The sequence below is a fragment of the Papilio machaon genome, chromosome 13 (genome assembly GCF_912999745.1).
Source record: "Papilio machaon chromosome 13, ilPapMach1.1, whole genome shotgun sequence".
Lineage (NCBI taxonomy): Eukaryota > Metazoa > Arthropoda > Insecta > Lepidoptera > Papilionidae > Papilio > Papilio machaon.
In genome coordinates, this window is record NC_059998.1 from 4,716,626 (window position 1) to 4,734,110 (window position 17,485).

A 17,485-nucleotide genomic window follows, 5' to 3' on the forward strand; every position below is an offset into this window, starting at 1 on the left:
TTCCATTCTCACTACCGTGTGGGAATATTAAACTACGTCCCCCTCTCTCCTCGTTCAACTTATATGTAAATCAATCGATTATATATCATTTCTAATTTATAGTGCGATCCCACAATTATGACGCATAATATCAATATTGTATTATAACTTTAATAGTGTAGAAACACAAAGGTTTTCATACGGTTCGCACACAGGTCTAGGCTAGGCATATGGGGTGGCAACTACCATTAATATGGTCTTATTTGAAATAGTTTTTATATCTATTTTACATTTTAAATTCTCTAGGGGAAGCTGCCCCTTCCTAACCCCCAATATATTTCAACTATGAATAAACTGTTTACCAAGTTTGCGATTTAATATAATTCGAGTTAGTTAAATTAAAGATTGACAATCGCTCAGAAACCAAACTAAAGGATAAACAGTGAGTTTCCACTGTCAAAAAACCTGTACACAACATATTGTATCTCTGTTTTCTTAAAGAATATAAAATTATGCTATACTTTTTTAAATGCATTTTTATGCAATACTTATGCAGTTTAATAATTTAAAACTAATGATCTAAGATATAATCAACAATTAAAACTTATTTATTATTATTATTTAGGTTATTTTATAGTAACAATCAAATAATCAATCAAGGATGTACAAACGTGTTTTATTAGCATAGAAATAAAATTTTCTTGTACGTACGGACATGAGAGATGGTGTAGGCAAAGTATCGCTGACAGTATGCTTTATGCCGTGTCACAGCTTTCCTGTTTATCAGTTAAAGGTGTAGATACAAGCTCGGTCTCGGTGTTGAATAGGACCATAGCAGATCGTTATCTAAGGCTGATACGTAATTGATACTTGCTATCATTTGCTCTATCAATAGTTTGTATACGCTATGACATTTCGAATAGTCCCTTAATGTAGAGTTAAATTACTAACAAGATTCATCTTAGATGAATTTAAGTAAGTTTAGTTGTGTATAATTTCGTAGGCATTATGAAAAGTCCGTTATATGTTTATTCCATAAAAACAATTTCCCACAGAATTACTAATCACTTTTAAAGCGCGGTAATTTACTTCGCACAGGGAGAAAATGTCGTTTTGATTTGCTGGTGTACCAGTGAGAGTTGTAACTATAAAATATACATGAATATTGTCGACACAAACGTACCGACGGACGTAAGTTCTCTATAAAATTGAAGGAACAGTTAAGTTGAATAACGGCCAAGAGACTTCCTTGTGAATTTTGCTATTCACTAATTGATTTATACGAGACGTTTCGAGACCTTGTTACGAGAATGCTGGATAGTGGATACGTAGCCCTCAAACAATAGACCATAATTTCATACTTAATTGCATTACAAGACTCGGTTACGGAATGGGACCGCATTCGGATCAACTTTGTATCGTTTTAGACACATTTAACCTTTTGATCTGCCAATTCATCTGAGATGAATACTATTAAAAGATGTCTGTATAAACTACAAACATTTTTTTTCTTTAAAATAGGTTTCCTAATAATTACGTATTATTAAATATTTTTCTTAAAAAGATTTTGTCTATATTAATAGTAGTATATATTAAATTGTTAATTTATTTATTAGGCAAATATTCAGCTTTCTTTAAAGAAAGGTTAATTTTTTGTGTACAAGAGCCAAAAGCCAGCGACCTACTATGGCAGTTATTGACTTTCAAGGTAATGTCTACCTTTTTAGAATAAAACTGTTGAAAAAATTCATCACATAATATGTACGATGCTTTTTATGAATAATGAATGTCAAACAAGCCGTAGCGCCTTATGAATCTTAATGTCGCTTGAAAAATATTCAACCGGATTATATTTATTTATTCCAGTATTTTATTTCTTACTTTTATTGTAATTATTTTTGTGTTTTTAAATTAATTCGTCAACATCAATTTACACTTGTTTTTATACCTTAAAAAGTATCTATGCAGAAAAAATAAGCATTTTAAATTACCTTCCAATATTGAGCAACGTCTTATTAGCGACTTGCGAAGCGAGAACAGGAATAGCGAGAAACATCATAAGCGAGATAAGTCTTTCTTGATGATATTTAAAATATGAAATGATGTTAGGAATCGTTAGTTATAGTGATGATAGTAATTTGGCTGTGATATTTGGAAAGAAAAAACATGCCTGATATGATACGATATAAAATATTTATTACCCATTATTCCCACACTATTAACGGGAATTTCTTTCTTTGAACAGTTAATTTCATTCATAGCTCATGTAAACTTCTCATTTATCCATTGTTCATTTACGTCTTTCGTCTGTTCTGTGGTTACTGTAAAATTGTGCGCTTTGCAAATACTTTCCTATATTGTTTACCTCCTTTTTGTGGTAAAGACTACAGTACTTTAAGAAATGAGAAAATGGTAAAGCGAAATTAAAGACAACCACTATGACTTTAAAGTAAGTACATTATATCTTGTATTTCTTTTTAATCGAAAACGTGCGCATTGGACCATCATAATCACTCTTATATCATCGTAATATAAGGCAAAAGCGTTGGCATAAAATTACAACGATGTGTGATTTCGCATACCATAACTTTAACCGACTTTTCTCGATTGGCATTTTAACGAAGTAAGTATTTTACAGACCTATTATTTAAGGTACTTGAAGTATAATAAAATATCCACAAATTAAAGTGCACATAGTACTTTAAGCTTTTATGCAAGGAAGATGAAATGGAATCTTACAGCGGATTTACACTACCAAAAGGTGATTCAAGGGGCATGCTTAAGTATACGACGTTTTAGAATCATATACGAGTACTCATGCTATATGAAAACGCGAGCTTCTCACTATTGAAGCACGCGCCATGAGCAAGGGAATAAATGCAAGCCAGCTATGGGAATAGGTGATTGTTAGAACGCGCGTCCTAAAGCATGGTTCAAATCCCTTAGTACATATCCCTGTTTACTGTGTTAGCATGCATAGCAGCAGTCATATTATAACGGTGATTTTCAAATGAAGTGACACTTGTTTACGAACACTATTGCTATCTCTGTCTTATCAAAAAGAATTAGAGAGATGACAATACATGTGTTAATACAGTAACACGTTTATTTTATTAACAGTTCAGGACCGAGCGACATCCTGTTGGGCTTAGCTGCGACCGAGCAATACCGAATGTCTGAGTATGTGCGTGGACAGCGTTGTAAAATTCAGGTCCACTTAAACAGCGGTTCGTAAATCTAGTATAAGCTGCGGTTGGGTTGTGACCACCACAAAGCTTTATGTTATTTGAAATACAATACATACGTACTCGTTTTTATTCATAATTATCTTACTAAGGACGTAAGTATTTTTGTAATGATGGAAATTATCTTTTTGTAGGTGTGATTAATTATTCTAATAGAGTTGCGTAATCTTTCTGTTTAATGGGGATACAAATGGATACATAAGGAACGGTGTATTGATATCTTATCCTGTCACCATAGTTTTTCAAGTATAGTCGTATTCAATAATGTAACAAAAGAATGTTGAATACAAATAAAATATTTACAATGTGTAACACGATTGTGTTGAATTCGTGGAACACAAATACGTGGTAGTGCCTAGTGTTGTAACAAATGTGATATGAATATTAAAAAGTTATGGATTGTTCAGTGGCTGAATATCGATACGTTGCGTTCCGTTTGGTATTGAATTTGGGTTAACCGATAAATTTAATCGACTTAATATCGAAATATTCTCTCTTGAATTTAAAACAGTAACACCGTGAAAATGTACGTAGTTTTTTTAATTGTAAATATAGAAAATATCAATTGAAGCAAATGTGTATTTATAATTTAAACCAAATTCTCTCTCACATCCCTAATAAGCAGGTTAAGTAAAGAAACTTAAGACACCTGAGCCGCTTTTAACCGCAAGTTAGCTTATAAAGTATAAGTCATTGACCTCAAGCTATCAAATTTAAAAAAAAATAAACCTCTGAAGTTAATTATTAGACTAAAATTTTGATGTTAGTACATTAAACAATAAACACATACAATACTCCACTTTATACATTCGTATTGATTAGAATATGTACGTAATTCAATCTTAGGCCATAGTAAGAACGTGTTTCGGTGGATATTCACTGTCTTGCTTCACAAGTCACAGTTACACTGTATACGTTAAAAATTACAAGACCCTAACATACCATCGTATGAATTGCTTAATGCAAGCAAACAGTATAAAGCTTTAACGTAAAAAATACAAATGTAAGTAAGTCTCAATCTATCAGCAAAGTGTTGTTAATTTAAATAATAAATTTACTCTTTGGGAATGTTTATGAATTTTACTAACCTTAAATGATACCTTAATAGTTATGAAAAGCAACAAAATATTTATTCAATATTCTTGACAGGCTCAGTCATAGTGCCCTGGACAACTGTAATCCAGTCTGGTAACCGGCAATTTTATAAAGCGAGAGAAACCAAACATTACGGCCAGCCCACTTAAGTTGCGAAGAAAAGAAAATGTATTGGGAACTCGTCGTCCCAATAAGAAAGAGAAATTGCCCGATAGGGGAATGCAACTTGTCGATTGATTTAATGGGTCTTGAAAGTTATTACTTACTAACTTTTACCCGCGACTTTGCTCGCGTTACGTTCTCAAACACATTGTAAGGTATGATAATTAGGTTAACGAAAAAAATTTTTCAATCTTAAGACTAAGTTAAGTAATCTTGTTCTTTGGTTTATTAACTGGAAAATTATTTTTATAAATGCAATAAACAACTGAATTTTATGCAAATTTTTATCTACATAATGTAAAGTTCATCACTTTACTTTTCAATTATATAATAAATAATTCACGTTAGTCTAAATAGTTACTATGCGCTGTACAAATTTTAGTTCCGATAGTGAATCTTGAGAAGCTCGGACATAACATAGCACAGCAGGGAACAACAGTACGGTCTATGGTTTATTGTTTCAAACCTGTTTACAATTATAACTTACCTTTCGAACAGATGAATAGAAATACAATTGATGCTAAATTATAATTAAATTAGTATTCAGAAATGTTTAATTGAATATATAATTCTTTTGTAAAATTTTATCTTATAAAACCTTAGGGGTAAGATTTAATTAAAAGTGAACTTTGAAGCATAAAGTATGAAAAAACATAAAGAAAACTCTTAACATAGATAATTGAAAACTCTAGAATGTATCAAAAACAAAACGACATTAAAAAAGTTTGTTTACTGTTTTATTAAAATTTAACATCAACATTTTATTTACTGTAAAAATTAAATTATTAATAAAACACAACTGGTAGGGAATTACGTGAGACATCCTCGGATATAGACAACGCGGATGCATTGAGAAGATTTATCACGCAGCCGGTGGTCGTAAATAACTTGGTTGCGCGAGGGGCGGAAAGGTCGAGCCCGAGTCGAGAGTCCGCGGCTCCCAAGGCCGATGGATAGATATTATGCTCGGCCCCACCTGTAAACTGGTATACGCATTGTGTTAAATTGGTAATCGACAATTTATCTTAAATGCATTGTTAAAACGATCTAGTTATTACTAAATTATAATGTAAGGAATTTAATAGATATAGAACGTTGTGTTTGACTGTAAAAAAATTGCATAAATAAATATTTTCACTAGTAAAAAACAACCTAATTTATATACACTCAGGTTTCAACCTACAACAAATTTATGTATAAGTCTCGTAGTTGAGATTCTAGGGTTTTGAGTTGAATCTATGTCAAAAAACGAAAAAAACAATTATTAGATTACACCAAAACTACAGACATTAAAGCATGCAAGCTTTTTGCTTTTATCATTACTAATAAATAGTGTTGCTAAATTCTTATATCGATAAACTTAACAAATCGGATAATCATTAATCATTGCAATAAATTATATTATTCAAGGCTTTATTAGTAAAGATTTGAGTATAAAGTATATTGGCTAATATGTCGGCTTCACCTCGCAAGTGTTCAGAGGCCGCTCGTTGGTCAGGGATTGTCTCTGGTTACCTTTCAATAAATTATGTTACTTGTAATATGATAGCTTTATGTTTGTAATACCACCTTAATACCCGCATGCAATAAAGCATACTAATTTATTGAACGATAGTTAAATAAAAAAAAATGTATATACCATTCTTGTAACTTTGTATTTTCTATGTGACAAAATAGAATTCGTTGACACAATTCTACATATAAAGGTTTACAGATAATGTAACAACCAAATTTTGAACAGTAAAATCATCTTTATAATTAGAAATTCCAATATCATTACAGTTTTAATTAAGTTTTTAATAAAGTTCACAATAGGCGTCATCGTTATTCATTTAATATTACAAGACATTACATTAAGTATCGAGTTACTTTTCCGCTCTATTTAGCGAAGGGCAATGAATAACACGTTCATTATACAGCAATGATATACTATTTCTAATTATTTCTACATTCATGTTCCTATTTTATAATTAATACAATATTATAATCGTACCCTTAAATAAGGTTCTGAAAGAGAGACACAACATGTATATTCTAGCCAGTTAACATAAAATACATTCAATTTTAAATATTATCAGTTAAACTTACGCTTTACTTTGGTTTTTATTCAGCAATAGATGTTGAAATAACTCGTTCAACGTCCCATTAGCGCATTCTCTTAATAAACCAAAAATGGAGGGTCGAAGATTTCTTTAACTCACACTAAAATATCAGAGGTCTATAAAATTTATATTAATGTTGTAGCTAAGTTCTTAGGATTCCTTTAATTTTAATTTCCTTTTAAGTTATCACCTTCACCTGGCAATGAAACCTTTAATCCTATCAACGGACACGTGCATATGCGACTATCATTAAAGTACACACAAAACTAAATTAATTAAGTGTCGTAAACGTGACATTAAAACAGACGATAACTTCGTCCCTATACCATAAGCATTAGTTTTAATGATTGAAATTAATGTGTCGCAAACGTTTCCTGGAAATGCGTTTCCATGGAAACCGCTTATGCTAATGAGGCTTTACTTTAACTGAGATATATTGTGAGATAAAGATGTCTTATAGACGAGACAAAAAGAGGATTGGAGGATTGTGAGTCGCGGGTACTTTACGTTCGATTATCGCGTATTCGATCGTGAGGCTCGGCAGATGTCGCCGCGAGCGCAGCCTCCGAGACGCCGTGATTCATATGATAAGGCGGCACTGAGTCTGTCCGCTGCCATTAATTGAGAATTTGTCTCGAATGCAAACCTGTGTACTTATTTGCAGACTTAGAATACGATGCACTGAAAATTATAGGAACTTAGTATTCTGGTTTTCATTTTAATTAAAAATTAAGAAGATCGATTCAAAGAAAGTTTCTTTACGTTTTATATGCATAAATCACTAACAAAATGTTTCACCATGTGGTTTACGTTTACAGTTGTCTATATTATTGATAATTTTTTTGTGATTTAAATTGTGACAGAATTTTTTGACATAAATATTGTTACTTATAGAATGTAAGATAAAGAGCATAATTGAAAATTAAAATGATGTCCAATATTTTAATTAGAAACATTTTTAAATTTGTTATTAAATACTTGTATCAAATCAAACACACGCAATAGCCTCATTTTGATTCACAATTATAAAATAAGCACAAGTAAGTGTTGAAAGCTTGAATTATTATCATTAAATATCTCTGTTCTGTATCTGTTTATCTCTTAAATCGCTGTACATTATTTTAATATTCAATGTTTCTATTGGAAAATTATCACTCGGTGTGTACCAGTCCTTGTAGGCTCAATTTACTGGGTACTAATCACGTCGGCCAGTGTAGAGGGCATGAATGAAGCAGAATGTTCCGCCGCTCGCGTAGGCAGACCTCCGTCGTTAGATAAACTTGAAGGCACTCATTAATATCCCTCGTATTTAATAGCGTGCGGAATAACGAGGGAATATTAGCTGGAATTAATTTAGCTACGATATAGAGAATTCCATTAGCTCTAAAACTTTAACTATGTTACTATAATTTAATCATAAACATTTTGAATTACGAACAAGAGAATGTAAAATGTTTATGTTCGATGTTTTATTTTTAATTGTCACTTATTATTTCTATGTTGTTCTTTACAATTTAATTCAACCGGAAAACAAACTGGGAACTGAATAATTTTTTTTCATCATAAATTATAATTAAATTAATCATAGCCATAAACATTTATAAATAAATAAAATATGGAATTAGAATAGAAATTAAGAATTATAATTGACTTTTATAATTTATTTCATGTTAATAATATGTCTGAATATTTGCATAAATAAACACAGGATGCATTGATACATTATTTTGAATATTTATATAGGTAAATTAGTGAAAGCATAGTTCTTAGATGACCGTGTTGTTTTTGCATTCGAAATTTCAGATCCTTGGTAAAGTTTTTGTATTTTTCAATAATCTGTTTAAAACTTAATTTCGGTTTCATTTTAATACATTTATCCATTGATCGCCATACATTGATCTATCAATTGATCGCTACAACGCCTTTATTTTTCACAAAACGGAAATTTTGTCAAACAAAAGCAAGTACATTGCACTGCAATTTATGCAGTGTACTTACTGTGTTATGGTAAGAGAAATTTGTATATTTTTATTTTAATTAAAAAATAAATGTATTTTTCAACACGAGAGACAACAGTGTCGTTGTCACCGTGAACCGGTCCAAACTGGTGTGCCGGCTGCCGGCATACTTCGCGATTACTTTTACTTCTTCGTATTAACAACGAAATAAATAATAACACAGTTGATACGTGATACAGGTCGAATAGAAACTAGACTACATTTTTAAAATAGTTATACGTCGCCAGTAGTTTATTGCTTGTTTTCTAGTTGTAATGAAACTTTATATCGGTCTCTTTGCAAAGTGAAAAATAAGTATGTTAAGTCCGCTACATACGTTCAATTTTAAATGCACGTCTGCAGCGGTCATTAGAATCGTAAGTAAATGCAACTTGTTATAAAATGTTTTGTTTTTATGTGTGCTTTTGTAAAAATTAGTAGGTTTGTTGACCCTCGAAGTCTAAGACTGTAGAGTACTCTTACTAATATTTTAATGCGAAAATTTGGATGAATGGATATTTGTTACTACGTATCCCAAGAACAGCTAAACGGATTTCGCTGAGATTTGGCATAGATGTAGAACATAGTATGGAAATCACATAGGTTAATAATAATTAAGTATTTTCAATTCCGAGCGGTCGGAGTCGCGGGCGACAGCTAGTAATTAATAACTTGATGTTAACTGTAGATGCAGTATTCTTACAATTGTTTAGCTAATATTAACTCTTTGGCCGCATTTCTTTAAAGTGGCTATAGTAGTAACAGGACTTATGTAAGTTTTGAGCAATTTTGACAGATGAGTAAAATCTTTGCTTGTTAATGCAACCATTTTACATTTAATGACTATTGAGACAGTTACACATGTAGTAACGCTTAATAAAACTTCGCGAGCGTAAACTAAAACAATGTTTAAAAGATTTCACGCGACCTTACGAACTTTTTGCTTTCTAAATCTCACCAACGACTGTCTACTTTAGAACATATTGTGTATTTACTGTGGATTTAGGAATTTCGTTTATACACGTATAATTTAAACTGTTTGATAACAGTTGAGAATATTTTTAAAGCATTTGTGAATATTTGGGCGAAATTAATTTAAATGTGTATTAATTAATTAAGAAACGGCTTAACTCACGTTTGATCGTCCGGTGACGGCACCGACTAGTTTCGAACCCATCGGGGGTCCATCTTCAGGGCGAGTGTGAAACTAATCGGTGCCGTCACCGGACGATCAAACGTGAGTTAAGCCGTTTCTTAATTAATTAATTATGATGTCTCACGAAAGTTTAAACAATTTAAATGTGTATTACAGTAAATAAAAAAAAAAACTAATATGTTGTGCAAATTTGTAAACATGTTTAGTCAGTGGGAACCCATGGATGAATATTACAGCTATGCATGACTGGATATTTTCTAGTTGTACTTTTTGTGTGTGGTTATAGATGTACCGTAAGGTAAAAAAAATCGTCTAAATGATGTGAATTGAAATGTCAAATAAATCACACGTTTAACATTAGAACAGCATGCAGCTAAGAAATAACGGCCGCTACTACAAATGAGTAGAAGTGTTAATTCTAACTGAATTTCCAAAGATGAAGATATATCGTCGTTGCTGTTACTCTATTTAAAAATTGAGCTTAATAAATCTTTTTTTACAGTTAATGCGGTAGTGGAAATTTGCTTTAATTACATTATCTAAGTACATCTACACTTGTACATATTATGTTACTTACTTTTAAATTTCAAAGTCAAAACAAAATAGAGACATGTTTTATATTTTCTCTGTTTTGTCAAAGATAAGGAAAGGAATGCCAATATGTTGTTATACAATTCTTGTGACCGTGAAAACCAAGTGTTAAAATAAAATTTGTATTTGCTTTAGATGCTTGATTTATCAGAAGATAAGATGAGGTGTTTCGCTTTTATAAAGTGATAGTAACTGTACTTAATAGAAAATCATTAAAACCAGCATCGCACGACGGTTAATAACAGCCTGCAGTGAGATACCATCGCTAACTGTTCCTCGATCCCACAACATCTTGAACTAGCTTAATTATTGATAGCAAAACATTTGTATACTTCTAAAATACAATTAGCCACTAGCTTAACTCCGTGTTTCAATTTATAACTGTTTGAATCAAAGCATTATGTATGTTATCGAATTAATCAAGATTATCAAAAGGAGTAGAGGTTGTTGGAAAATGAATGTTTGTGTGCTCGGATTTTGCTAAAATTGTAAAATAAAATGCATTTATGTAACAAAGATATGATAAATAGAAAAATATAAAATATTTTATTTAAACATAATTTTGTAAGCAAAATCTATTAGGCCATAATTTCACAAGATTGTTTTATATATCTTCAAAGTGTTTAGGTATAAATCTTACTTCATACTGGCATTATAAAATAGCTGTCGTCCCTGATTTCGTCAGCGCACAATTAAAAAAAGGAGACGATAATATGCCCGTATGCATCAGCTACCTTCCCGTCCAGGTCCCGTCAAAATCAGTACAGCCGTTGCGGAGATTACCCGGAACAAACACGGCCTTGCGGATAGACAAACAGACACAGACAGTAATTTTAAAAATTGGTTTTTCGTTATGAACAACGCAAATACATCATGTATACGAAGTAGATTTTTTTTAAAATATTGCAACGTTTGGACTAGTCTAGATGGGATTTAGAATAGAGATATATTACAGTCTGGAATAGTGTACAAGCCGTGTAGTGTAGTAGTGTAGTAGTGTACAAGTGTAGTGTACAACTTAGATTGTTAGTTCCACGCGACCGAAGTCGCGGGGCATGGCTGGTTTGCAAATAAATTTGACAATAGCTACGGAGGTACAAGAATTTCGTAAGTTTCGGGTTTCGAGACGGTGAATGCACTTACAAATATGTGCCTGCCGCCGCCAAGTTTCAGATCAAGCTTTATTAAACGACACAATCACGAATCCTGCCCACGATTCGCCACTTCATCAACGATAAGCCTTCATTCAGTATAAATATGATAAACTTCTTACGGTTATCCGTTACTAAGCGGACATTTTTAGCCGACTTCAAAAAGAAGGAGGTTATCAATTCGACTGTATTTTTTTTTTTTTTTTTTTTTTTATGTGTGTTACCGCGATACTCCGCCCCTGGTGGTCCGATTTTGATGAAAAATATTTTAATCGAAAGGAAGTGCTTGCAGGTGGGTCCCATTTTTTTGTTTTTTTTTTTAAATAACTAGAAGACTAGTAGATTTTGAATATAGCTTCAAAATTTGTTGCGAACATTAGGGACATTTTTGCTTTCAGCGCTTACGTAGGCTAAACTATAGGACCTACATAAAAATGATGTATGGCGAATTGTAGCTCTTTAAATGTGCTAAATAAAAGTCAGCGATAGCATATATCTATCTTTTATAGTTTTCTCACAATAACCATTTTTTTCTTCAGAAACATCAATTAAATTCATGCCCTATTTCCGACGCTATTATTCGAGTTCAGTATTAACGCTTATGTAAATAAACATGTTCATTATCAAGAGAATTTAATGTAGATTATATTTGCAATTGAAACTATATCATTCTGTCTAATAGTTTAGGAGATATCGTAAGAATAAAATTACGCGGAAACGAAAAATGCTACACGAAAAGCACAATTTTGCTTTCTGGGCTTACGTAGGTCACACTATATGACTTACATAAAAATGATGTATGGAGTAATTATAGATCCTTAAATTTGCTAAATAAAAGTCTTCGGTGGCATATATCTATCATCTATGGATGTCTCACAAAAACCATGTTATTGTGAACAAACTTCGATTAAAATGCACACGAAAAACAGCGTCGTAAGCTTACGGCGCTATTATATTATATTCGATATGAATCCTTATCCAAATAAATATGTTTTATGGGTAGAGTATTAAATTCAGATTACATTAGCTTTTAAACTATGTAATTCTGATCAATAGTTTGGGAGATATTAAATAATTAAAAACTACGCGCATTCGAAAAATGCTAGTGCGGCGCGCGGCTGGACAAAATTAAAGGCACGCTACGATGTATTAGTTCGGTAATTTTCAATTTGTATACCGATTTTGATAATTATTTCATTGTTTAAAGGATAAGTGGTTATCTGCTGCATTCTAAATTAGTTTTTGAATTGAAGTACACACATATCAAATAGGAAAGTCCTTTTTTTATTTGTCTTATTTATGTCTTTATATGTATTAAGGAAATTTGTAATTGAACTTCAAATTCACTAAAAATTGTGAAATAAAACAAAAATTTTAAGAAAAAAAAATAGCCGACTTCAAAAAAAAAACAATCGCAAACAAAATGCACTCAAAAGTAACCTAAAAAAACCAATTTCAAACAAAATGCACTCAAAAGTAACCTAAAAAACCAATTTCAAACAAAATGCACTCAAAAGTAACATAAAAAAAATTTCAAACAAAATGCACTAAAAAGAAACAAAATAATGTCATGAAAACTCTCTAAACTCTAGTAGTTAGTAGTAGGGGCTCAGTTTTCCGCAACTCCACGACAAGCGCGTATTTTGCGTGTCTCTAAACTCTAAAGAAAGTTCTCTTCTTTCTTGTAACATGTCTATATTGTATAATTATTGTTATTTTGGAGTCGGTTTCGGCCTAAGTAGGGACATAAACGTAAGTATGTCTAATACATCTCAAATATAAAATGTCACCTATTTACTTCGGCCGACACCGACTGCGAAATAACAATAATTATACAATATAGACATGTTACAAGAAAGAAGAGAACTTTCTTTAGAGTTTAGAGACACGCAAAATACGCGCTTGTCGTGGAGTTGCGGAAAACTGAGCCCCTACTACTAACTACTAGAGTTTAGAGAGTTTTCATGACATTATTTTGTTTCTTTTTAGTGCATTTTGTTTGAAATTTTTTTTATGTTACTTTTGAGTGCATTTTGTTTGAAATTGGTTTTTTAGGTTACTTTTGAGTGCATTTTGTTTGAAATTGGTTTTTTTAGGTTACTTTTGAGTGCATTTTGTTTGCGATTGTTTTTTTTTTTGTAACCGTCTTGTCTGATTAAAACTCTATTTAATCTCCTCTGGCATTCCATTACGTCGCTTAAAACCTCGTACATTTTAAACATAGCATTTATTATAACTTTGAAATAAAACAATACAGTTTTGTATTATTTTTTAATGTTTATTTGATTAAAGTAACTCATTTATTAAAGTTAAACATTTGGTTTTAAAGCAAACATATATACGGAATAAATATCATCAGGAAAACCAGTTTGAACTTCAGATTTAATTATTTCAAGATTTGCTTCATTAAATATTGTCAGCATCTGTTTGTATGGTCGAGTAACAGATGAATCTTCATCATCATACTCAAGTTCCTCCGCTGGAGCTATGTTCTCTTTTATTATAATCATACCATTAGGTGCAAGGGATTTGCTGCATTTACGTAAAAAGTCTACAAGGTCTTTGTTTGTCAAATATCCTAGAACCCATTGGCACCAGATCAAGTCGTACTTCTTATCGGGTTTAAATTTCTGAAGACTTTTATGATATAATGTTCCGAGTTTCACGTTATTCTGACCTATTACCTCCGCTGCGGTGTTAATAAATTTTTCATCTTGTTCCACCAAATCGACTTTATCGAAATAAGGAACAAGTAGATACTTGCTTACTCTTCCGACGCCCGCTCCACAATCCAATGCTAGTTTCGTATCTAGCGGGTCGTCGAGTGATAATAAGTGATTCAAAAATGTTCTCGATCCATCTATGTCAATGTCCGAAATGTGACCAAAGCCGCCGAGCACTCCGTTCACCGTCGCCGGTACTTTAGCCCAGTAACTTGCAGCTTTTTTGTAAAATTTTACCTCTGTCATTATCGGACATCCTTAACACTGAATTTTGATGACATTTATGACAACTTATATTTTATTTCACGAAAAGACAAATAAAAACCAGTATTATTATAAATACTTACTACGTACTACTTATTGCTTGCTAAAAATTGTATAAAATAAAACTAAAATAACAACTTATGATTTTGTGTTTGGTCCAGATAGTAATATGGTAAAAAAATATCGAATTCATAGACGCCATGCCTTGGTGATATTTGTTAATTTTAGATTTGATTGAAATATTTATGTTGTAGTCCCCGTTAATTGCTGCCATTGCACCAAATCTTTAATTAAGGTTTTAAACTAAACGAACTATGTTAGGTATTTCCTTTTTGTATTTTATTAGTAATAGTTATAGAACTAAAAATTTGCTTTTCATTTGTTGCAGGCGCTCATAGCGGCAGTAAACGAGACGCCGGAGGAGGATATCCGCGATGCTCTGAAGCAGCAGACAGAGCAGCAGCTGGCGCTGGTGCCACACGGACCGGAGCTAGTCAAGGACACCGTTGCATACAACACCACTATCAAGACTGATGACACCGTGAGTTTCAAAGACATTTAATTTCACTACCGTATTTTCAAATGTATTAAAAATCATAAGTATTGTTGTGCATGTTTATATCTAATTAAAAATATTTTACTCCACTGCGTTCTTTATTCAGAAAATAAGTGTTCAGAATCTAATTTTTTGATCATAGAGCGGAGTGTTACACTTCTAATTTTTTCTAATAGATGTATAATAATGTTTTGTTTTATAGAGGGAGCTGCGCGCGCTACGTCCGGACGGGACGCTGGTGACGGAGACGCGGCACACCAGAGAGGAGGAGCGACTCTGCGACGAGGACCTGCCCGAACAAGAGGTCAGATAAGTACAATATAATGAAAAAAGAGGGCGTCTTGTTCTTTGTACACACCGCAGAAATTATTCTTATTTTTAAAGTATCTATAAAGTAGCACACATCAGAGCAAGGGCCGTATCTAAAATTCATCTTGCAGTGGTATAGCATGGCATGAACTAGACGAAATGACAATAGTTATGATTACCTCCAGGCCGGTGGCATTGCGAGCGACGAGAGCGTGGTAGAGGAGCGCGGCGGCACGGAGCGGCGCCGGCGCGAGGATCTTGAGCGCAGCACCGACCTGATGGCGGGTGGCCTGCGCCTCGCCACGCAGATTCATTCCAGAACACGCACTGAGGAAGGTACGAAATCTGTTAAAAGTATTATAGAATTAAACAATCTGATCATAGATTGGTTAGGAAATGGAGCAAACGCACAACGTTTATATATTAACGCATTTTTTCTTGCTTTACACAGTTGAAAGAGAAGGACAACCAAACATGGAAGACGATTGGGATAGTTTATCTGTGAGATTGCGACGCCAGCGCCGCCTTCGTTTAAACGGTGAGCAATGAAATTGAAATAGTACTACTACTCAATAATAGATGGCGCAAGTTGTCAAAAGATATTTTTATAATACGATACTAGATGGCTTTATAATTTAATGAAAAATGAAACATGGAGAAACAATCTTTAGTGAAGGGCCTAAGATTTTCATTATTAATATGTACGTAAATTACATAATTGATATATGAATGTCTTAACCATAATACGATTCCGTCATGTGATCTATGTATTAAAATGGTCAGAAGCGTATCAATGACCGTAACAAGAAACAACTACTTATTTATCTATTGGTTCTGCCCACGGGGAAACAAGACTCTTATGGTAACATGTTATGTTGTATCGGTGGTTAATCATTAATTATACCAATACGTTTAATTCATTAATATACACGAAGGCGTCGTTATAATATTCTTAAGCTGTAATATTTTTAGTGTAATTTCAACAGGCGCTGAACTGTTTTGTATACTCGCTCTAGTTAATATTACTTTAGACATTACAGTGAGCGTCGGTGGCTCAGGAGTTAAGCACTTGACTTGCAATCTATAGGTCCTGGGTTCGAATCCCGACATGTATCAATGTGTTTTTCGATTTACATATTATATACATTAAATCGATGTTCGTACCGTGAAGGAAAACATCATGATGCAACCCGCGCACATACATGTGAATTCCCGGGACGTGGCTCGCCAGTCGTAACGTTCCTTTTCCTGAAAAGCGAATAGTGGATTGCGGAGGTTCATTTGGACATACCAAATGGAGGTCCGAGATCTCTGCGTACCACTCTGGGTTACAGGTGTGAGTTGTTATTACATGATACCAATTTTACAACTAGATAAAGTATTACGTCATTTTATCATGTTTAATGTTTAATGATGGATTTAGCAAAATATAAATTGATTGATGAAGTAATTCTAAAGTCTATTTTTAATTTGAAACAATCGTCTTGTATATATAACGGGTATAATTAAAGTAATGCTATGTGTCCGACTTGTAAATATTAGATGGAAAAGATTTATGACTGCGTTAAAAAATCTGAAATAAGTGAATACGAACGGTGTCCTCAATTTTAAAACTCTTTTGAGCATTTAAGACCGCTCTTAAATGTTACTAATATTATGAACTAGCTTTTACCCGCGACTCCGTCCGCGCGGAATAAAAAATAGAAAACGGGGTAAAAATTATCCTATGTCCGTTTCCTGGTTCTAAGCTACCTGCCCACCAATTTTCAGTCAAATCGATTCAGCCGTTCTTGAGTTATAAATAGTGTAACTAACACGACTTTCTTTTATATATATAGATAAGATAGATGCAAATGAATAAATATAAAGTCAATCTTCTTTTCTTAGATATTGAACTCACGAATCGCGGCGTAATTGCTGCGAATGCTAAACTATTATAATGTAAATGTAGACTTATAAATTTAATTAAGATTTTAGTTTTCGATTAAATACAATTAGATTATTTGAAGTGGAAATATTAAATCATATAAAGTTGTAATTATTAAGATTAAAATAGTTTGGATAACTTTATAGAGGATCTAATTAAGTGCTTATGCAAAACTCAACCTTCTGTCACCTTATATAGGATAATACAACTTGATATGTGTATTCTGCC

At 32.6% G+C, this 17,485-nt stretch overlaps 2 protein-coding genes across 3 annotated transcripts in view; one reads left to right on the forward strand and one right to left on the reverse strand.

Annotated features, from left to right (window-relative positions):
- The window catches only part of LOC106717924 (serine/arginine repetitive matrix protein 1), a 74,671-nt gene that overhangs the window by 49,509 nt on the left and 7,677 nt on the right, over nt 1-17,485 (forward strand). For both annotated transcript variants that reach the window (XM_014511891.2, XM_045680799.1), the window contains 4 exons: nt 14,854-15,006; nt 15,224-15,325; nt 15,516-15,666; nt 15,782-15,868. In XM_014511891.2, coding sequence (XP_014367377.2) covers nt 14,854-15,006; nt 15,224-15,325; nt 15,516-15,666; nt 15,782-15,868 — 493 coding nt within the window. The remainder of the gene's footprint in view (nt 1-14,853; nt 15,007-15,223; nt 15,326-15,515; nt 15,667-15,781; nt 15,869-17,485) is intronic.
- On the reverse strand, nt 13,788-14,447 carry LOC106707246 (N-terminal Xaa-Pro-Lys N-methyltransferase 1). The gene has a single exon (XM_014515251.2). The coding sequence runs from the start codon at nt 14,445-14,447 to the stop codon at nt 13,788-13,790; it is 660 nt and encodes a 219-aa protein (XP_014370737.2).

Bases quoted from the DNA above. Each gene is read 5' to 3' on its own strand.
- LOC106707246 (XM_014515251.2), bottom strand. From the start codon at position 14,447: ATGACAGAGGTAAAATTTTACAAAAAAGCTGCAAGTTACTGGGCTAAA.